A 23,128-nucleotide genomic window follows, 5' to 3' on the forward strand; every position below is an offset into this window, starting at 1 on the left:
CTAGACCTTTATCAGTGGTCACAGGACACTGCTCACGGGGCGCTGTTGGCTGGATATTTTTAGTTGGTGGACTATTCTCAGTCCAGCAGTGACAGTGAGGTGTTTAAAAACTCCATCAGCATTGCTGTGTCTGATTTACTCCTACCAGCACAACACACACTAACACACCACCACCATGTCAATGTCACTGCAGTGCTGAGAATGATCCACCACCCAAATAATACCTGCTCTGTGGTGGTCCTGACCAATGAAGAACAAGGTGAAAGCAGGCTAAAAAAGTATGTAGAGAAACAGATGGACTACAGTCAGTAATTGTAGAACTACAAAGTGCTTCTATATGATAAGTGGAGCTGATAAAATAGACAGTGAGTGTAGAAAAAGCAGGTGGTCATAATGCCCCCCCCCCCCCATCTTTTTTTACCAACAGAGTTCCTGGTTTAAAAACAATGGCAAGCTTGTTGTATGGTGTACCTCATCTGTCTTGCGATGCACAAGATCAGAATGCTGGTGGGCAAAATAATATCACATCTGGTGAACCAAGGCTGGTAAGTAAAAATCAACATTACAGACTTGGTATTTGAATTATTTCTATTATTTCTTATTTGCATCGCCATTGGTTTAGAAGCTGCTGCTCAACAAAAATGCCACAGTCCAATGCCCAATTAAAACGTCTGTATTTTAAGCCCATGGTGATTTATACTGTGACTGATTGTAGACTTTTTTTGACCAAGCAGATTCGCATTGTTTAGATAAAACTCACAATAAACTTGGCCAGAAGTATGTGGACTAAACATGAGCTTTTTGGTATCCAATTTCAAAACCTTCATCAAAGTTAAGATGTCTTGTAACCTGTGGCCATATAGTGTACCTGTACACATCCTATACAAGTTTAAGTATAGGATATAAGTGAAAGTAAAAGTGATATCTGGCTTAGTGCTTAACAGCAGGTATTTATTTCTCAATAGAGCATTACAGACATACAGGAAGTCCTCAGGAGAGTGTCGCTAAGTCCTTTACCCAGACAATATGAGGTAATCTTACACACACAGGCACAATAATACACCCATATCCTTATTTACTAAGGATGTATCGCCTAGAAACTTGGTTACATAAGCTGACACTCATAAACATGTAAAATGCAGTTTTGGTACATGCAATTAGAATTATGTGGCTTCAAGACATCACAGGCACAGATATTGACACTGATTTCGGGTGCAAAAAAAATAGAAAATGTATTGTATAATAAAACTTGTATAGTTTGTTTCACCCAACTTAAGTCAGCATTAAACCTAACCCCAGAGTTTGTACACTCCCACATCATCACGTTTCTTACATATTTAACCTACATTTAAATCAATTAACACTGCAAGTACAACTGGTTCATTATATAAACAAGGCTTTGTTGACGTAACCAGACTGCTCTATCTTGTTTATGACATTAGAAGTTCTCATCGTCATAACTGCTTTTTGTTTTGTGTTCTTCTGCAGAGTGATTTTATAACTGACTGCTTTAGTGGCACTGATTCTTCAGGTAGCCGAATCCATCAGGTGAGGTTGGCGTTACTTTGCATGGTTCATTTGCTGTTGTGTGATTTTATTACAAATAACTGAACACTCACTTCTCACTTTGTAAACAGAATGGTTATCAGAACAAAGTGAACCCATTCCAACATTCAGCTCAGGTCAGATATATAATACCTCTAAATCTTTCTGAATTATTGTTTTTAATTTTTGTTTTTATATATTTTTTATTATATTATATATTTTATTGTTTTTATAGTTCTTTTTTCCATTTGATTTCAGTATAACATTAAAATGCATTACATTGAAATAATTCATTTCTATATTCTTTAATAAAAATAGATAATTTTCTTTGTAACTTTCAATTTTACTAAACATGTACAGTGGGGGAAATAAGTATTTGATCCCCTGCTGATTTTGTAAGTTTACCCCCTTACAAAGACTTGAACAGTCTATAATTTTTATGAAAGGTTTATTTTAACAGAGAGAGACAGAATATCAACAAAAAATCCAGAAAAAAAACATTAAATAAAAGTTATAAATTAATTTTTATTTAATTAAGGGAAATAAGTATTTGATCCCCTACCAACCAGCAAGAATTCTGACCCCCACAGACCGGTTATGTGCCCATGAGGCACACAAATTAGTCCTGTCCCTGTATAAAAGACTCCTGTCACAGAATCAGTTTCTTCCGTTCAAATCTCTCGACCACCATGGGCAAGACCAAAGAGCTATCAAAGGACGTCAGGGACAAGATTGTAGACCTGCACAAGGCTGGAATGGGCTACAAGACCATCAGCAAGAAGCTTGGTGAGAAAGAGACCACTGTTGGTGCGATAATTCGAAAATGGAAGAAATACAAGATCACAGTCAATCACCCTCACTCTGGAGCTCCATGCAAGATCTCACCTGGTGGGGTAAGAATGATTCTGAGAAAGGTGAGGTCAGTCCAGAATTACACGGGAGGAGCTTGTCAATGATCTCAAGGGAGCTGGGAGCACAGTCACCAAGAAAACCATTAGTAACACACTTCGCCGTAATGGATTGAGATCCTGCAGTGCCCGCAAAGTCCCTTTGCTCAAGAAGGCTCATGTACAGGCCCGTCTGAAGTTTACCAATGAACACCTGAATGATTCAGAGAAAGCTTGGGAGAATGTGATATGGTCAGATGAGACCAAAATTGAGCTCTTTGGCATCAACTCCACTCGCCGTGTTTGGAGGCAAAGAAATGCCCGGTGGGGATGGTGTTCTTGGGGTCATATCCAGCATTTCTCTGCTCCCAGCTCCCTTGAGATCATTGACAAGCTCCTCCCGTGTAATTCTGGGCTGACCTCACCTTTCTCAGAATCATTCTTACCCCACCAGGTGAGATCTTGCATGGAGCTCCAGAGTGAGGGTGATTGACTGTGATCTTATATTTCTTCCATTTTCGAATTATCGCACCAACAGTGGTCTCTTTCTCACCAAGCTTCTTGCTGATGGTCTTGTAGCCCATTCCGGCCTTGTGCAGGTCTACAATCTTGTCCCTGACGTCCTTTGATAGCTCTTTGGTCTTGCCCATGGTGGTCGAGAGATTTGAACGGAAGAAACTGATTCTGTGACAGGAGTCTTTTATACAGGGACAGGACTAATTTGTGTGCCTCATGGGCACATAACCGGTCTGTGGGGGTCAGAATTCTTGCTGGTTGGTAGGGGATCAAATACTTATTTCCCTTAATTAAATACAAATTAATTTATAACTTTTATTTAATGGTTTTTTTTGGATTTTTTGTTGATATTCTGTCTCTGTTAAAATAAACCTTCCATAAAAATTATAGACTGTTCAAGTCTTTGTAAGGGGGTAAACTTACAAAATCAGCAGGGGATCAAATACTTATTTCCCCCACTGTATAGTTCAGTTTTAAATATTATTTATTTATATTTATTTTAGTGTGTAAATATGTATAGTAATGAGTGATTGAAATAAAAGGAATGCACCTTTTTCTACATTTCTATTTCTAGAATGGTTTTACAAGCAAGTCATCGAATCCTTTTGTATCATCTCTTATGGTAAGAGATTATATATAATACATTTTAATAATAATAATACATTTTATTTATATATACATTATATTCCTAAAACATGACAAAAAGCCGAGGTTGGTAGAGTAGCCACTCTTAAAAATAGTCAAATTATTGCCTGACTGATGTGAAAACTGCTGCATATATTTTAAACTTGCATGCAAATCAGTTATAATGTCCTTTTTATTCTAAATGTGCTCAACAAAGGGAGAAACATAGTGGTAGTCACCCCACCAAGGGAATAAAATTCAAGCTTAGCTACAGGAAAAAAATGACTACTTAAAAAAAATGAATAAATAAATAAGCACAAAGTAAAATTACATTTTAATTGTGTATTTACTTATAGAATTATAGAAGTTATTCCACACAAATGCAGCTTCGTCTCATATACACACTATGATTAAGTATTACTGCACCGCTCAAGCCAAGCGCTGAACAAAGTGGCTGTTCATTGTTAATTTGAGATTAAATAAATACATTTTTAACTGAATATGCTGTGTTCCAGGGAAACGTTGAGTTTAGGGGTACAAAAGGTTTTGAGTTTAGGGGACTTTGAGTTATAAGGTATACTACAAATAATGAAATGAAATGGACAAAATGACATGCTACTGCCCACCTCTACCAGTGAGTTAACCAATTCTGGTTCTGTCTCTCCAACTCTCAGAAAGTTGATAGAATCAGTTCATCAGCCATGAACCCCTTTACACAAGGCAACGTAAGCTATGCTCCTCAGTTATTAAAGTATTCTCTATGTCATTAACTTGAGAAAGAAAATCATGATCTTAATATAATGTTATCCTACAGGATTCCAGTGTTGGCTCGGGCTCTGAAAACAACAATCTGACAAGTGCAAACCTTGGACAAAGTAATGGCTGGGCTCACTTTCCAACATCATCTTCACCAACACTTGAGAACTGGGTCATCTCCACACTTCCTGTGTTTAACGGGGAAACTAAACCTACAACATCCACCACTAGAACTGCTCCTGAAACTGAAAAGACCAATCAACTATTTCCTCGGAAAGAGGAATCCAGTGAGAAAACAGAACAGCAATCATCTGACAATTATCTCTTAGAATACATACTGGCCAGTCAGCAAAGGGATTGCCAACCTACACATTCTACAACAGCCTCAAACTGGCAGGATGCGCCCAGTTTTTTGCATTCTCCAGACACCCTTTTGTCCCCTACACCTCAGTCAAATGGTACCCCATTATCTCAGAGCCAGTGTCAAATAAAGCCATTTTCTTATTTAACTGTTGGTTCTCTTATGAATAATGGACATTCTAAGCCACATGTGAACAACTTTGCTAAACAAGTACCTCCTACAGAATTAAGTCGAGACTTTCAGAAGAGCTCAACAGTTGTGCCACCTCAAAATGCCTCACTGAATGGAGTGGTAAGAACATCTAGATGATCTACTTGGTTCCAGTTTGATACATATACTTAATTTACTTAATCATACTTAATTGGTTTGTTATGTAAAACTAATGTGATTCAGGTAATTCAGCCACACCCATTGCTAAAAGATGTAGAAAATCAATTATACAAAATCAGTGTGATTTCAAACTTAATATAAGGACCATAATATTTCTTTGCATTTTAAAGGTGTTAATAAAACCCCCAAAACCAGTTCCTCGCAGAAGGGTTCCCAAGAATCCAAGTCAGGTAAGCATTTCAATGATTTAACCAGTGTTTTCTTTTAGTAGTGATGTCCATGGTACTCTTTCAACACTCATAATGTTTATACCAATTTATCAGACTCCTCCCCAGACTCAATTTACACCCCTCCAGTCTCCTACCACGCCCACATGTGCGTCTCCTAATTCTGCAATACAGGCTAAAGCCAATACCCAGGTAATGTGAAGATTTTTTCTTTTAGTTATTTACTTAAGTTAAAATGAGTATTACGTTTCGGTTGTGGACACTAGAACATAAATCTGTATGTGTATACTGAACACTCACCACTTGCTACTATAATAGTCTTTATCTTAAGGAAGGCTTTCCTCTAGATTGGGAAATTTAGTATTTTTAGGGCAATGGTAGCACAGTGGTTGAGTTACTGGACTAGTAATTAAACGGCTGCCAATTTAAGCCTCACTGCCACCATGTTGCCTCAGTTTGGGCCCCTAAGCAAGGCCCCTTATCTTCAATTGCTTAAATTGTATTCAGTCATAATTTAGTTTTATTGAAATTTATTGACCACTTCTACCGCTGATGTCTATGAATGCCAATAAAAACGTCCTTATTCTTTTGGACAAAACTGTTATACATTGTTTTTGAGTGTATTCAGAAATCCAAACACACGCATCATTATTGTGTTTTGATTTGACAGGAAACTGTGCCAGCTGAAAATAGCCAAGTGTATGAGGACATTCTTTTTATTGGACAGGTAGGGGTTTGTGTATGTATTTATGTATAAGGACATGGGTTTACAAAAGAGAACAGATTCTTTATGTTCTGTATGTGTCTTGATTCTTTTAGGAGAGATGTGTGGAAGACTGGCCAGAAGACAGCCCTGAGTTTAGCCCTGACTGGAAACCAGTATGTAACTAGCCATACACTCAGTGGCTACTTTATTAGGTGTCTTGTGGGGTCCAGACCTTGGCAGGTCAGGGTAGTGTATACAGTATTTATGCAGATGTTCCTAATGTTTTAGCTCATTGGTGTGTGTGTGTGTGTTAGTAGCCACACTGCCTAGGTCAGACCATTTATTAATAATTCAGCTAAAAGGGCCCTCTTTTTCAACTTTTCCATTTACCCTTAAGGTAGACTTCAGTAATGTTCTAAAACTTGTTAAGCTCAAGTGAAGTTTATGATATTACCCGACAGTGGCATGAGGGAGGCAGTCAGTAATAACATACCAACATACCTTATGCCATATAATGCAGTAAAAGTAGACACCCTCTTAATTAAGCTTTAGATCAGTGGAATGTCTGATTGGGTTCAACATAAATGTACATAATGTGGTACAGTGGTAACCTAGTGGGTAGAGCTGAAAGGTTGAGAGTTTTAATCCCAGCTCTGCCATGCAGCCTTAACCCTCTCTGCTCCAGGGGTGCCGTACAATGAGCTGACCCTGCGCACTGACCCCAGCATATGTGTATATGATGAATAAACGCATTCTGTATTGAATATTTGTAGTATATTATAGTATATTAGTATATTATATGTAGTATAACGTAGTAATTTGAATGTTTATACTTTTAATTTTTTCATCAGACTGGAAAATTAAAATTAAGGAGGGACTCTTGGAAGGTAAGTAATTAGTTATATGACGTAATGTTTCATTATTAGGATGCTCATGTGATGCCATAGTAAAGTACAGACATGACTGGTCAGTGTCTGTTTGGGGGTGGTTGGGGCAGGGGTATTCTAAACAGCCTAGCCACTGGGAGCTGTATTTGTCAGTGTGCTCTCAGTGCCGGTCCCAAACCCAGATAAAAATACAATAGAATAGATCTTTAGTAAGTCTTTCCTCTGGAGGCAGCCAGCATACACTGAATCCAGGTCTGGGAGCAGACTTCCTGTGATCCTCTGTGCTGTCCTCATCACCCGGGCCAGGTCCTTCCTGTCTTGTGCTGTACAGCTGGCATACCATACAGTCATACAGAGACAGAGGATGCTTTTAATTGTGCTTTTGTAAAAGTTTACTAGTAAAAGAATAAATAAAATATAAGGGGTTCCTCAGAAAGGGCATCTGGTATTAAAACTGTGCCTTGTTTGGTATGCGAACCAGATTCTAAATACGAGACAAAATGATGTGTATTTCCAGCTTATTTTTAGGGACAGTGGTAGCCTAGTGGGTAGAGCTTTGAACTATCAACTAAAAGGTTGAGAGTTCGAATCCCAACTTTTCCATGCAGCCACTGTTGGGCCATTGAGCACAGCCCTTAACCATCTCTGCTCCAGGAACACTGTACAATGGCTTTCAAAAACATATTATATGCGAAGAAAGAATTTTCATTGTGCTGTATGTACATCTGTATATGTACAGTGTATCACAGAAGTGAGTACACCCCTCACATTTCTGCAAATATTTCATTATATCTTTTCATGGGACAACACTATAGACATGAAACTTGGATATAACTTAGAGTAGTCAGTGTACAACTTGTATAGCAGTGTAGATTTACTGTCTTCTGAAAATAACTCAACACACAGCCATTAATGTCTAAATAGCTGGCAACATAAGTGAGTACACCCCACAGTGAACATGTCCAAATTGTGCCCAAAGTGTCAATATTTTGTGTGACCACCATTATTATCCAGCACTGCCTTAACCCTCCTGGGCATGGAATTCACCAGAGCTGCACAGGTTGCTACTGGAATCCTCTTCCATGATGACATCACGGAGCTGGTGGATGTTAGACACCTTGAACTCCTCCACCTTCCACTTGAGGATGCGCCACAGGTGCTCAATTGGGTTTAGTCCATCACCTTTACCTTCAGCTTCCTCAGCAAGGCAGTTGTCATCTTGGAGGTTGTGTTTGGGGTCGTTATCCTGTTGGAAAACTACCATGAGGCCCAGTTTTTGAAGGGAGGGGATCATGCTCTGTTTCAGAATGTCACAGTACATGTTGGAATTCATGTTTCCCTCAGTGAACTGCAGCTCCCCAGTGCCAGCAACACTCATGCAGCCCAAGACCATGATGCTACCACCACCATGCTTGACTGTAGGCAAGATACAGTTGTCTTGGTACTTCTCACCAGGGCGCCGCCACACATGCTGGACACCATCTGAGCCAAACAAGTTTATCTTGGTCTCGTCAGACCACAGGGCATTCCAGTAATCCATGTTCTTGGACTGCTTGTTTTCAGCAAACTGTTTGCTGGCTTTCTTGTGCGTCAGCTTCCTTCTGGGATGACGACCATGCAGACCGAGTTGATGCAGTGTGCGGCGTATGGTCTGAGCACTGACAGGCTGACCTCCCACGTCTTCAACCTCTGCAGCAATGCTGGCAGCACTCATGAGTCTATTTTTTAAAGCCAACCTCTGGATATGACGCCGAACACGTGGACTCAACTTCTTTGGTCGACCCTGGCGAAGCCTGTTCCGAGTGGAACCTGTCCTGGAAAACCGCTGTATGACCTTGGCCACCATGCTGTAGCTCAGTTTCAGGGTGTTAGCAATCTTCTTATAGCCCAGGCCATCTTTGTGGAGAGCAACAATTCTATTTCTCACATCCTCAGAGAGTTCTTTGCCATGAGGTGCCATGTTGAATATCCAGTGGCCAGTATGAGAGAATTGTACCCAAAACACCAAATTTAACAGCCCTGCTCCCCATTTACACCTGGGACCTTGACACATGACACCATGGAGGGACAACGACACATTTGGGCACAATTTGGACATGTTCACTGTGGGGTGTACTCACTTATGTTGCCAGCTATTTAGAAATTAATGGCTGTGTGTTGAGTTATTTTCAGAAGACAGTAAATCTACTCTGCTATACAAGTTGTACACTGACTACTCTAAGTTATATCCAAGTTTCATGTCTATAGTGTTGTCCCATGAAAAGATATAATGAAATATTTGCAGAAATGTGAGGGGTGTACTCACTTTTGTGATACACTGTATATATGACAAAGTCATTCTATTCTATTCTTATAAGAACTGACTATATTAGGTTCTATTTACTATTGCATCTTGATTAAAATGTGAATCACAGTAATTTGTTTTTTAATGTTCTTTTTAGATCCCTGTTGATTCTGATGACACTTTGGGAGAGAAATATGGCAAAACAGTATGTTTGTGCATGTTCTTGTTATTGTTATATAGTATTTATTGTTTATTTGTGCCACATGTATTACTGGTGTACTAGTATATACTAGTATTTCCTTTTTTCAGAAACAAAAGAGAGCCTTCATCATTACATCACCATCATCGAAGGTAAATGAGCGGTCTGACTTCTGGATGTTTATTGCTAATTTAATTTCTGGAATTTGTATTTGCATTTTTTATGCTTAATGTCTGCCATTAGTCACTCACTCACTTTTTAACCGCTTATCCAACTATGGTCGCGTGAGGGGGTGCTGGAGCCTATCCCAGCTTTTCAATGGGAGCAAGGCACACGGTAACACCCTGGACAGGGTACCAGACCATTGCAGGGCAAGCCCACATACACATTCACCTATAGGGCAATTCAGTGTCTCCAATTAAACTGACTGTGGGAGGAAACCCACGCAAACGCCGCACAGAAAGGACTCGGACCGCCTTGCCTGTGGATCTTACCCAGGACCTTTTTGCTGTGAGGCAACAGTGCTACTCACCGAGCCATCGTGCCACCCCTGCCATTAGTCATTATTCTTATTTCTTTGTGTTCTAGAAAACTCCTGACAGCATTACCGGTGCATATAGTGCTCTGCCAAAGGTCGGAGATCATTTATTATTATTTTATTATATAAGTACTATTTCATCAATGTAAGAAATAACTGATTTATCTTATATTTTTCTTCTCTGTAGATGCATAATGCTGCCTCAGAAGACAATTTGTCTGACAGAGATGAACCAAATGCAAAAATGAATAAAAATTCACTTAAGGTTTCACTTTTCATCCTTTACATCTATTACAGTTTAGAACTTGCATTTTGTTAATGAAATCATGTTTTGATTATTGTTTTTATTATTATTTACAGAAGAAGAAGCCAAAATTAATAGTTCCTCATTTAAGTTATCGTGGACATAAGGTAATTTAAGCTCTTTATTTGTCTGTTAAAGTAAAATGTAAATATTAATACATTTTAAGCAAGCAAAAAGTCTCTGTAGTATTCAGTAAAAATAATAAAAGCTAACAAAAGTTTGAATTACATTTTAAAAAGTATATTTCATGTTTTGTCTGGTCAACTTTGAGTCTTTGAGGAGCAGAGGATCCCCAGTTCACATCAAAACAATGTTCCTCAAAGAAAATATTGGAAGGGATTTGCATATTTATTTCTCTACAGTGCATAATATCTGGAGGAATTTTGGTGTGTAAAAGACAAGGGCACAAGCCTAGGCTGAACACCCGTGATCTTAAAATCCCTCAGACGGCACTGCATCAAGAACCTCCACTCAACAATAGCTGATATAACCACATAAGCCTTATGTTAACCATGTCCAGAAGCGGCGTCGACTTCTCTGGGCTCAGAGGCATCTAGGATGGACCATCACACAGTGGAAACGTGTATTGTGATCAGATGAATCCGTATTGCAGATTTTTTTTTTTTTTTTTTTTTCATGTGCCTCCCGACCAAAGATGAAAAGGACCATCCAGCTGTTATCAGCAACAAGTCCAAAGAGCAGGGTCTGTCATGGTATGGGTGGTGTCAGTGCCCTTAGCAAAGGTCATTTACACTTCTGTGATGGCAGCATTAATGCAGAAAAGTAAATTCAGATACTACTGTATTAGAGCAACATATGCTGCCTTCAAGACGTCTTCTTTTCCAGAGACGTCTATGCATGTCAATGAAAGAAGAGCCTGCTTGCATGAAGTATAGAACAAAATAACACCTGAAACACTTAATATTTTAGTGTCCTATGTGCCAAAATGTCTTTTAAATGTAAGGTGTAGGGTGAGAAGGAATGACAGTGTTACAAAGTTGTAAATGCTTTACTGTCCCAAATTGTTTTGGAATGTGTTGCAGGCCCGAAATGCAGGAATGGATTTTTATTAATAAATTAAATGAAGTTGACCAGGCAAAACTGAATTATTGTTTTTTATATAACCCCCATAATAATGTAATGTAGTTATTAACAATTTTATAAATTATATTTTAATCTATTAATAAAAATTTTATTATGGTGTTTTCAACATTCTACAGGATGATCTGCTTGCAGAACCATGTGAACATAAGATGAGTAATGATGACGGAATTAAAGACTGCAAACAGGTACTTACCTGTTTTATTTTACAGCATTTTTTTTGTATTTGATAAAACAATTATCAAATAAAATATTTTATTGTTGACAGAAGGAACCACTGAAATTCAAAGTCACACTGCCTCGTCGACATTCAAGGGTAAATTGAAATAAAAGATTACATTAAAATTATTTTTTAAACGTTTTTTAGCCTACTACTAAAAATTATTATGACATCATGAATTATATTTATATTATACATCAAAAATTAAGTAAACTTTTTTTTCTGTAAGGTTTTATCTGAAGATAATCTAAAAAAGATGAATGGGAACCAGTCTATGGTGGAATCAAGGGTATTATACAGTATATTGGAATATCCTATTTCTGGCTTAAAGGTTTTGATATTTATTTACATGACTCTGTGTCAGTAATTGTTTTCTTTATGGTATTAAATGATCAGATAATACAAAAAAATAATTTAGTAAATACACACAGAGCCAACACATACTTAAGTTATTTACTATTTTGCCCTTATTAACTTTATAATTACATTACATTTAGAAAAATCAATAATTTGATTCTGGCAAAACAGTCCAAAAAGTTGGGACAGGGGCAATATAATAAGATTGGAAAGTTTTTGGACTTTTCCCAGGTAAATAGGTGGATAGGTAACAGGAGTGATTAGGTACTGTGCAACATGAGCTATAACATAGCATAAAGCATTCTTAATATTACCCTTCTATAAATTCTTAATGTTATATGTGGAAAGCTAAACTTCAGCTTCTGCTCAGTAAAGTTGTATAACAAGGTTATTTATGTTATATTCATTTACAGACCATCATATAACAATTGATTATTCATTATACAAGATTACATTATTAAATAATATTTGTTTTAATGGTGGTTCAAACATTCTACAGGATAATTTGCTTGAAGAACCATGTCAACAAAAGTTAAGAAATGGTGAAGCCAAAGGAATGAAAGACTGCAAGCCGGTACTTTCTACAGTACTCTAACTTTAAAATCATTATGTTCGTTGTATATTGATAACAATGTAACCAAACATTTTCCTTTACAGAAGGAACATTTAAAATTTAAAGTGGTTTTACCTCGCCGACATTCAAAGGTAAATTTTGGTGTTGAATGTAGCAATAAATATTAAATGTAATTCTTAATTTGCTTACAAACAGCTTTTTTAAGGTATAAATCTATAATTATAACAGTTGTACTTATGTCTGTAAGGGGGGCTTTGAAGATGACCTGAAGAAGACAAATGGTAGCCTGTTTTTACCTCCAAAACCTTTGGAGCAATCAAAGGTATTATTATTGGAATGTCGTAAATGGTTATATTTAAATTAGATTTGATAGAACAGTTTCTTTTCTGTCAGGGTATAGCACCTAATATAAATGTAATGTCATGTAAGAAATCATGTTTTATATGATTCAGAAAGTGTCACTTTTTTGAGCTGTGTTGACATTATTGAAATGGCAATGTATATACCAGAAATCCTGTATTAGCAGGGGCCAATCAAATAACTACATTTACCTGTGCTGGTAATATGCACTGTAATCGCCTCTAAGGTTTATTTCCTGTCATGCTTTCAGACCCCCCCTTCCCAAATCAAGCATTTAACTTAAAAATATAAATGATATGAAACCTGTATGGGTGAAATATGCTGGACTGCACTGTGCCAACTCTTACAAACAGTGCCAGAGAGCATTAGGTAGATTTTAAGAATGATGTTTTAAGTACGTCATGAACACTGGTTTTAATGGTTCAAACATTCCACAGGATAATGATCTTGATGAACCATGTAAACGAAATATGAAGAATGGTGAAGCAAAAAAGAAAGACTGCAAACCGGTACTTACCTGCCCACATTAAGAAATCTATATTACTACTTGTTATTTTTCATTTATTACTGATTATAATAAATTATGATGAATTTTTGACAGAAGGAGCCACTGAAATTCAAAGTGTCTCTGCCGCACCAGCATTCACAGGTAAACTGGGGTGTCTAATGTGTGTGTGTGTATACATATATGTTTACACTGCAGAGATCACAAATGACATTTAAACTATAAAACTGATAACTATAAAATAATACAACAATTTTTTCCTGTAAGGATGCATTTGAAAATGACACAAAGAAGATGAATGGTGGTCAGCCTCTTGAGGAATCAAAGGTTTTTTCTTTATGGAACACATTTTTATCTTAAATGTTTCTGTTTTAATCATATTATTGTGTTTTCTATCATAACACTTACACCTGTGGTAACCTCCTGCTTTATCTTTTGTGCCACATTACATTTGTTTTAATGGTGGTTCCAACATTTTATAGAATGTTCTCCTTGAGGGACCGTGTACACAAAAGACAGGCAATGGTGACTCGAAGGGAATAAAAGACTGCAAACCGGTACTTATCTGTCCTATTTTAAAAGGATTATAATTGTTGTACTTTATATTAAAACATTTTTTTGACAGAAGGAACCATTAAAATTTACAGTCACTCTGCCTCGCCGACATTCAAAGGTAAGTGTGGCTTGTAGTGTAAGAATAAGTCTTGAAAAATCTACTACACTAATCTCAGTTTAATATATATTAAACTGCATTTTTATCTCAATTGTTTCTATTTTCATCTCATTATTGTGTTTTCTATCATAACACCTTACACCTGTGGTAACCTTCTGCTACAAACAAGCTTTATTCTTTAATTAAATCAAATAATTATTAATTACTCAATATTATATTACTTAGAAACCTTTGTTTTAATGGTGGTTCCAACGTTCTACAGGTTGATCTGCATGATGAACCGTGTAAACAAAAGAACAGCAATGGCAAATCCAAAAGAATAAAAGACTGCAAACCGGTACTTAACTGTCTTACTTAAAAATAATTGTGCTTTTTCTACTTTGATAATAATAAAACATTTTCTTTCACAGAAGGAACCATTAAAATTTACAGTCACTCTACCTCGCCGACATTCAAAGGTAAGTGTGGCATGTAGTGTATAAATAAATATCGAAATATCTACTACACTAATTTCAGTTTTCAGTATTAAAATTAAATCATTGTACTTATAATTTCATTAATTTACTAAGCGTCATTAAATCATGAACTGCATTTATATTATACATTTAAAACAATAACAAATTTTTTACTTTAAGGGTGCTGTTGAAGATGATCTAATGAAGATGAATGGTGGCCAGCCTTTTGAGGAATCAAAGGTTTATTTTGCTTTTTTCTGTTTGTCTCAAATGTTAAGTCAGAATTATATTAGCTGTTATGGTAACAATAATAATGCAATAAATTAGATAATTTAGTAATGCAATTAAATGCAATAAAAATAGATATTGTTTCAGAGAAAGCACTCATGCACTCACTTTCTTAAACGCTTATCCAGTTAGGGTCGTGGGGGAGGTGCCTATCCCAGCTTTTCAATGAGCGCAAAGCACACAGTAACACCCTGGACTGGGCGCCAGTCCATCGTAGGGCAGACACACATACACACACCCATTCACCTATAGGACAATTCAGTGTCTCCAATTAACCTGACTGCATGTCTTTGGACTGGGGAGTTCCCAGAGGAAACCCACGCAGACACAGGGTGAACATGCAAACTCTGCACAGAAAGGACCCGAACCGTCTCGCCTGGGGATCGAACCCAGGACCCTCTTGCTGTGAGGTGACAGAGAAAGCATTTAAAATATAATCTATGTGTATGCTTATCATGCGCATGCAGGTAAATGCCTGTGAGGTTGCCAGTTTCCTGTGTTTGAAATTTAAATTGATGCTAAGTTGCAATTACAGAAACTCACGTTTTTATAGTATTACACACATTAAAATGTTAAGCCTAACAGATGGATTATTAAAACACGTATATTAAGGGTAAAAGGTGCACTGTAAACACTGGGTAAAATTTCATGTTATATTTACATTTCATATAGAATTCTCCTGCATTACAGGTTGCAACACCATCTCACAAAAGTTCAAAGGTGAACGTTTTTCTTATTTGAATTATTCCTGTATTATGACCGAGAAATTTTTGGCAGAATACAGCATGCAATCAGTTTGTTACATTTAGGGCCTAAAGGATGCAGGAGTCCCATCGAGAGGAGCAGGTCTATTTAAAGCAGGAGATAATGGAGATGATGACAGTTGGACAGAAATGGTCTGGTATTTATTTGCCTTGTTTTTTTTCTTCTACATTTAAATTTTAAATTTCTTTATCAACCAAATTTCTTTTCTTTGTTGTGTTTAGGACCCAAAGCCACAAAAGTTGAAAAAATCCCAGAAGCCGAAAAGAAAATCGAAGGTAAGTATTTGTATAGATGCCGGTTTTACTTTCCTCAAAACAGTAAACAAAAATATACATACAATAATTCTATAATGTCAATTAACTTTAAGTCTGGTGCGGGTGGTGCAGCGCTAAAACACGCTAGCACACCAGAGCTGACATTTCAAACTCGTCAGTTCGAATCTCAACTCTGGCCATCCAGCTGTGTTGGGCGGCTACATGAACAACGATTGGCTGTTGTTCATACAGGGTGGGGAGTCAGATAGGGACCTCATAACTGATGCAATTATGACCTCTGTTGGCTGGAGTCTAGGAATAATGCGTTGATCAGGGTGTGGCTGTCCATACACAAAAGCTGATCCGCATATGAACTCGCCTCATGCAGGTGAAAAGATGCAGTTGGCTACTGCACACGTGTCGGAGGGGGCGTGTGTCAGTCTCGCTGTCCTCAATCAGAAGTAGAAATCAGCATCAGTAGAGAGGAAGTGCAATGCAGTTCGGGTAATTGGATATGACTAGATTGCGAGGAAAAAACCCCCAACTAAATTAGTTGCTAGTGTCTGTACATCATCAAGTGTGCTGTTTTATAGCTCATCAAGCTTCAGTTTTAATTTCAGTTCTACCTTTTACCTCAAGGCAAAGGACCAGTCATGCTTTCCTGAGGACTTTGATCCACGTGGTGCCACGTCTTGCAACTTCTACCTTTCAGAGGCAGCTAAGGTATCCAGCCCAACCTTTTCTCAAACACAGTCAATGCACATTCTTGACGTGTTTGGTCGGATAATCAACATAGGAAGTATTGCAGGGCATTTTAAAAACAAACTTTCGTTATTGGTACAGCTGTTATTACTGCTGTGAGTTACCACCTCTGTTTTTGTTTATTTAGAGGAGCTGTGACACTGTACAGTATGCACGAACCTGTGACTTGACCTAGTGGCATGCTGTTTGGCTTGCAGATATGTGCTTAAACCAGCTTAACAAGCATAAAAGCTTTACTTTGTAAAAACAAAAAAAGGTTATTGGAAATATTATAGGAAGTTTATTAATGTGTGTAATCAGATCATTCATTCATTTTCACAAAACAATAAATTAGTGTACTAATCAATCGAAGCACATTACTCACTGGCATTATAAGAGTAGTTAGAATCTATTGTGGAAGGTGAAAGCAAATCCTGTATATACACCAATCAGCCATAACATTAAAACCACCTACTTGTTTCTACACTCAGTCCATTTTATTAGCTCCACTTACCATATAGAAGCACTTTGTAGTTCTACAATTACTGACTGTAGTCCATCTATTTCTCTACATACTTTGTTAGCCCCATTTCATGCTATTCTTCAATGGTCAGGACTCTGCCAGGACCACCACAGAGTAGGTATTATTTAGGTGGTGGATGATCTCAGCACTGCAGTGACACTGACATGGTGGTGGTGTGTTAGTCTGTGTTGTGCTGGTATGAGTGGATCAGACATAGTAGCACTGCTGGAGTTTTTAAATACCGTGTCCACTCACTGTCCACTCTATTAGACAGTACAACCTAGTTGGTTCACCTTGTATCTGTAAAGTCAGAGACGATCGCTCATCTATTGCTGCTGTTTGAATTGGTCATCTTCTAGACCTTCATCAGTGGTCACAGGACGCTGCCCATGGGGCGCTGTTAACTGGATATTTTTGGTTGGTGGACTATTCTCAGTCCAGCAGTGACAGTGAGGTGCTTAAAAACTTCAGCAGCATTGCTGTGTCTTATCCACTCATACCAGCACAACACACACTAACACACCACCACCATGTCAGTGTCACTGCAGTGCTGAGAATGATCCACCACCCACATAATTCCTACTCTGTGGTGGTCTTGGGAGAGTCCTGACCATTGAGCAACAGCATGAAAGGGGGCTAACAAAGCATGCAGAGTAACAGATGAACTACACCATAAAATGGACAGTGAGTGTAGAAACAAGGTTTTAATGTTATGGTTGATCGGTATATATATATATATATATATATATATAGGGACAGGGACCCAGAAAGAACATATCAGTAACCAGAGACCATTTGGTGCTTTGTAACACCCCCACTCTTACACCATTCTTTCAGCTATATAATGCTGTTTGACTTGCTGATATGTGCTTAAACCAGCTTGACAACCATAAAAGTGTCACCTCCTGAAAACATAAAAAGAAAACTATTACCTCCTTAACTGATTTCTGACTGTCAGCATGACTGTTTCTTGTATTTCTGACAATTTACTGAAATATTTGAAATACAGAAATATTTGACAAATGTTTATCACTTCTGCCATCAGAAACACCATTCATGTTGTAGTTATTTTGGGTAATGTGAAGGAATCAAAAACTCTATCTAGCTCTTCTTTTCTTAGGCTGAGTGGATGTCCTCTCAGATGGATGTAAGACGAGTATCAGCGCTAGACGAAGAAGGGGGTCTGGACGGAGTACAAGAGGAAGATGAAGGGGTCAGTCTCATCCATTTACATTTTCGGCATTGAGCAGAGGCTTTATATATATTTATTAGCTGACAGTATACAGTCTAAGCAATTGAGAGTTAAGTGCCTTGCTTAAGGGCCCAACAGTGGCACCTGGCAGTGGTGGGGTTTGAACCAGCGATCTCCTGCTTACTATTCCAGTACCTTAACTGCTAGGATCCAACCAATCAAATGTTAAAATGACAATGTATGGAAAACATCACATTATTGAATCTAGGCTTCAGTTAAAATACAGTGCAAGTTCATTAAAAAATAAAATCAGGATCAGGGGTGCAGAAAGTCTTCTGGAAACACTGGGCATGGGGACTGGGAATACATCCCGGACAGGACACCAATCATAATCAAGAGGCAATTTAGTGAAGTCCAATACTCCAGCTTTTACTTGCTTCTATTTGGAGTTTTATTTGTAATTAGATTAAATCCAGACAAAATGGTCAATTGCCACAGAATTAAGCTTGACCTAAATCATATTGGGGTGAGCTAAAGAGGAAAGTCAACGAACAAAAACCTAGTGGTCATAATAATTAGAATAAATTTTGTATTAAAGATTTATATTAGGATTTTTTTACTCTGGGTACTCTTAAGTACTAAATGTACAGGTGTCCACAGTTGTGATATGGTTTGGTGATATTGGAATGTATTTTAATTAGAGTTACATTTGTTTCATAAATCCAGTTTGTAACCTTTTTTTATTAGTGTTTATCTAAGTAAGCAGCAATTCCAGAGCTGTTAATGTGAAAACAAAGACTAGGTTTTTAATACTGAGTTTTCCATACTTCACTCACCAAGCAGTTAAAAGATACATTCAATATGCTGAACACATACCTACAGGCAATACAACTAATCAGTCATTGCAACAGGTACTACTACAGACATCTACATTAGGAACACAGAAAGAAATCTGCATTAACAGAAATCTACTCACACACACATTTAAAGAGAGAGTTCTCCTTTTTTAATTCAGTACTGTTTCATTCTGGGTTTTTTTTTTTTTTTTTTGCAGGACACTGACAGTTTAATGGAGTGGTGGAACACAGTGGAATGTAAGTATAGAATGCTAATATGTTGCCTTTAAATAGCACTTTAAATAATATGTATGCAGCAAAGACATATGATGCTCTCTCTCAGTGTGGGACGAGGTGCCATCAGATGAGAAATTCAGCAATAAAGAGGATGAAACAAAGTAAGTACATTATTTTGTTATACACCACATGGCAAGTGGGTCTAACAAGTGGGGTGTGGGCTGTTTTTGCCACAGCTATTGAAAACAGGTATACAGCTATACAGTCTTCAAAAATAAACAGTGTTGAAAAGCACAATGGTTTTCAGTGTGGCAGATCAGCCATGGTCAAATGTAAAAAAAAGCTGCTGTTGACTACTACAAGAGCACAGATGTGAAGCAGTGTTACATTTATAAGTCTAAATTTCTCATCCTTAATTGACAATGATGATGGGCCATCAATCAAGGACATTCCATAACATGGGCAGTGGTAGCCAAGTGGTTAAGGTGCCAGCAGCTGGAGTTCCCCCTCACCAAACTTGTTAAACCAATTCCATATGAACCTCACTTTGTGCACAGTGGCACAATCATTCTGACAGCAACATCTTCAACAAAACAGTTTAAAAAGTTGTAAACACAATTTATTTCATACACTTTTTTGCAATAGGTATGGCTGAACAAACTGAACTCAATAATCAGGAACGGTCTTCACATATTATTTTTTGCCATAAAGTGTTACTGATATTAACATTATCTTACACACACTTTTTTTTTTCTTTCACCAGATCATTCACTGAGATTGCTGATAAAGTCCACCGTGGCCTCCGTGTTTTCTACAAAAGCTTCACAGAGCAAGCCGAGGTCCTCTACCAAGACGTGCTGCTTCTCTACGCCATCGGAGACGATGTCAGCAACTTCCATCGCCGAACCAAAATCGCCAACATCACAGGTGGCACTACGACAGCTGTGGGTGGCGTAGCCACCATCGCCGGCCTGGCACTGGCACCCTTTACGCTTGGTACTTCTCTTATTGTGTCTGCTGTTGGGTTGGGAGTCGCTACTGCGGGTGGGATCGCTGCAGCTTCAGCCACCATTTCAGACAACGTCCACGAAATGAACGTAAGTTACACAAATCGCACAACAACACTTAATATGGCCAAAAGTATGTGGACATCTCTTGGGTTGTTGGGTTCAGCTGTTTGTCACACCAAATGCAAACAGGGTTGAAAATATATGGTTTATTCTTTATAATTTATACACCTAAGCCAACAGTTTGAAGAAGATAATTTCCCGTTTGAGCATGACTTTCCCCCTGTGCACCAGATAAGTTTGGTGTGGTGGAACTTCAGCAGCCTGCACAGATCTTTCAACCTTATAGAACACTTTAGGATATACTGAGACCCCCATCCTCCCATTTTTCTCATCTGACATTATTCCCTGACCTCACAAATGCTTTGAAAAGGGGGATCAACCCCTTTATTTGAAATTGAATGTCCAATAGTCTGGTGTCCACACACTTTTGGCCATAAAGTTTATATACAGGTCTTTTGAATAAGGGTATTTAGAGACATTTCTGGTTTGAAATGTATTATTACAGCCCCAAAACTTAAATGACCATCTGAATGAACCAATGCCACCCAAAACTTTACATACTTAGCTTATATTCATGGAAAGCGTTTGTATCAAAAGCTAATGCATAAAAATGCCAATTCGACCCCTGACCAGTGGAAAAAAGTAGTACAATCTGATGGTACAACCAGGTTTCCTACATCTGAATGGATTTACACTGTTAAAAAAAAAACAATTAAAAGATCTCCTTTTACCTTGAGATGCAAAACAGTGTACTGAACCACATAAAAGAACCAAATAAAATGATGTGTATTTCTGGAATATTGAACTCATGTGAATCAGATCTTTGAAGTTAAGACATTCTGTGGATGTTGTTGATGCGGGTTTGAGACAAACTGTGGTTGATTTTAGCACCATTCATACCCAAGCCAATGACTTCCCCAGGTTTCCAGATCTTGGTAGAGGGCAACTTGATAATGATCGTGTCTTAGTTATCTCTGTTGCTATTTAAGTTAATTAACATAGTTTGGCAATGTTGTGTAAATCACAGCAGTTTCAGGTCAAAGTTCAACAAATGTAAGCTTTAAGTAACATATTTTCTTACACCGGAGGTCTGCAATGCAAGACAACTGGCTGTAGTGAATGCCATTTGGATCAAAATAATTATGCTTCAAATTTGCAGCATGGTCACCAGCTGGTTGACCATGGTTGAAGGCTGGTGTTTTTTTCCCACAAGTTGCTCAGTTTTGTTGATCGTATATACCATAACCATGCCTGTGGAACTCTAGTTGGGGTTTACTGTATTTGAAGGGTAAACAAATACACAATTTAGCTGGGTAATTGTCAGCTTGTCTACATTATTGATATTATTAAGGTTCAAACTTTAAATTTTTTACAATCTCTATCCCCTTTAACCAGGACCGTAAGAAGATTGAGGTGGTTTTGCAGGACTTCGAGACTCGTCTGGCTGATTTCCGACGCGGCCTAAGCTTTGTGGCCGAAGGAGTGCAACGACTGCGCTACCACCCACTGCTGCACCGTAATAATTACTATGCCGGTGACTGGGAGGTGCGGCGAGCGCTCCAGACCATCGGTCTGGCTGGAGAACCAGTGGAGCATGCTGTAGAAGTCATGGATAATGCCACAGTGGCCATAAACAGCATGTGGTCTGACATGGATAAGTATTTTAACAAGGACTCAAAGGAGGTAAAGAAGGGTTGCAAGAAAGAGGTTATGATGCAGGTGCATTTGCTAGCTAAGTTGCTACAGGACAGCTTGGTGGAACTCAACTCTATAAGAGAGCAACTGATGGAAGCTATCGGACAGGTTTAGAACCAGTTTGTTGTTGATTAGAACAACCATGAATTAACTGACAATTGATTAATCCATAGAATTTAAACAGCACTGTTAAGACTCGTCTCATTTTATAAGTGCAAAGAAACTGATGCAATTCCTTGTCCAACCATCATAAGATGGTTTATTTAACAAAGTAAATGTAGGTTTTAAATTAGAACCTAACTGGACAACAATGCCCACTTAAGAATATACAGTTGAAGTCAAAGGTTTATAGTTTTAATGGACATGTACCCTATGTCATGGCATTATTTCTTTAACTGTTCTGTTACTATATCTCAAATATTGGAACATGTACTTTATTTTAAAGATTTGAACACATACTTAGCTTTCTATTGCCATGGGATTAAAGGTTGACATGCATGAAAGAAGTTCCTATTCCTCCTTTGTCTTTGTCCATGCAAGCAGTAAGAAAGGTCTGGAATGCTCATTTTGAAACAAGTTCTTCCTTCACGCTTGTAGCCTCTAATCCCATGATAAGGTAGAGCTCTGCTTACTGTGAAATGTGTCACCCATATTATTGCGGCCTGTAATTCATAACAGATGTGTTTAGTTTTTTACTCAGTTAATTCAGTTTTATTTACATCAGACCATCATGGTAAAGCCAATGTACTCCAATCAGTACCATAAAAAATAACAGCTGCTAAAACGACTGAAATCACATAACTGCCAACATTAACTCTTCTTTTTTAAATGGTAGTTTAACACAGTAATTTACTGCTAAAGTATTAAATAAAGCAAATGCCAGACTTCCACCAACAGTCAAACAGTAAGCTTTTTAAAAGAAAAATTTATTTTGCACTAATACTGGACATTTTTTGTGTTTTAAGGGTGGCAGTTTATGTATTGTGTATAATACCATTGACCAATTAGTGTTTCAATGTAATAAGCCACATAACATTTGAAACCTAAGTCATTAGCACAAATGAAAAAGTCTTGAAGTCAGGGCCATAAACCAAAGGCAAGTGAAATTATAGCTGTAC

The 23,128-nt window shown here is 37.7% G+C and overlaps 1 protein-coding gene across 2 annotated transcripts; it reads left to right on the forward strand.

The window, feature by feature from the left end:
• Positions 1-433: 433 nt before the first annotated feature.
• On the forward strand, positions 434-22,918 carry si:cabz01007807.1 (uncharacterized). 2 transcript variants are annotated; one of them, XM_063008555.1, is made up of 40 exons: positions 434-545; positions 966-1,031; positions 1,489-1,548; positions 1,638-1,682; positions 3,523-3,570; positions 4,247-4,297; positions 4,387-4,980; positions 5,190-5,249; positions 5,343-5,438; positions 5,917-5,973; positions 6,066-6,125; positions 6,804-6,839; positions 9,281-9,328; positions 9,433-9,474; positions 9,911-9,955; positions 10,048-10,125; positions 10,221-10,271; positions 11,385-11,453; positions 11,534-11,581; positions 11,715-11,774; positions 12,342-12,416; positions 12,500-12,547; positions 12,664-12,738; positions 13,214-13,285; positions 13,378-13,425; positions 13,549-13,608; positions 13,764-13,838; positions 13,907-13,954; positions 14,217-14,291; positions 14,365-14,412; positions 14,590-14,649; positions 15,388-15,417; positions 15,507-15,593; positions 15,684-15,737; positions 16,356-16,439; positions 18,101-18,193; positions 19,227-19,266; positions 19,352-19,406; positions 20,009-20,342; positions 21,711-22,918. In XM_063008555.1, exons 1-40 carry the CDS (start codon positions 447-449, stop codon positions 22,122-22,124), a joined length of 3,588 nt encoding a protein of 1,195 aa, XP_062864625.1. In that variant the 5' UTR covers positions 434-446; the 3' UTR covers positions 22,125-22,918. The 2 variants fall into 2 exon arrangements, with proteins under 2 accessions (XP_062864625.1, XP_062864626.1); XM_063008556.1 differs by having other exon boundaries at positions 13,910-13,954.
• Positions 22,919-23,128: the final 210 nt, after the last annotated feature.

This window comes from Trichomycterus rosablanca, chromosome 14, assembly GCF_030014385.1.
Source record: "Trichomycterus rosablanca isolate fTriRos1 chromosome 14, fTriRos1.hap1, whole genome shotgun sequence".
Classification (NCBI taxonomy): Eukaryota; Metazoa; Chordata; class Actinopteri; order Siluriformes; family Trichomycteridae; genus Trichomycterus; species Trichomycterus rosablanca.

Bases quoted from the DNA above. Each gene is read 5' to 3' on its own strand.
- si:cabz01007807.1 (XM_063008555.1), top strand. From the start codon at position 447: ATGGCAAGCTTGTTGTATGGTGTACCTCATCTGTCTTGCGATGCACAA. The intron at 5,250-5,342 runs GTAAGCATTTCA...CCAATTTATCAG, and splicing joins TTCCCAAGAATCCAAGTCAG to ACTCCTCCCCAGACTCAATT. The intron at 6,840-9,280 runs GTAAGTAATTAG...TGTTCTTTTTAG, and splicing joins TAAGGAGGGACTCTTGGAAG to ATCCCTGTTGATTCTGATGA.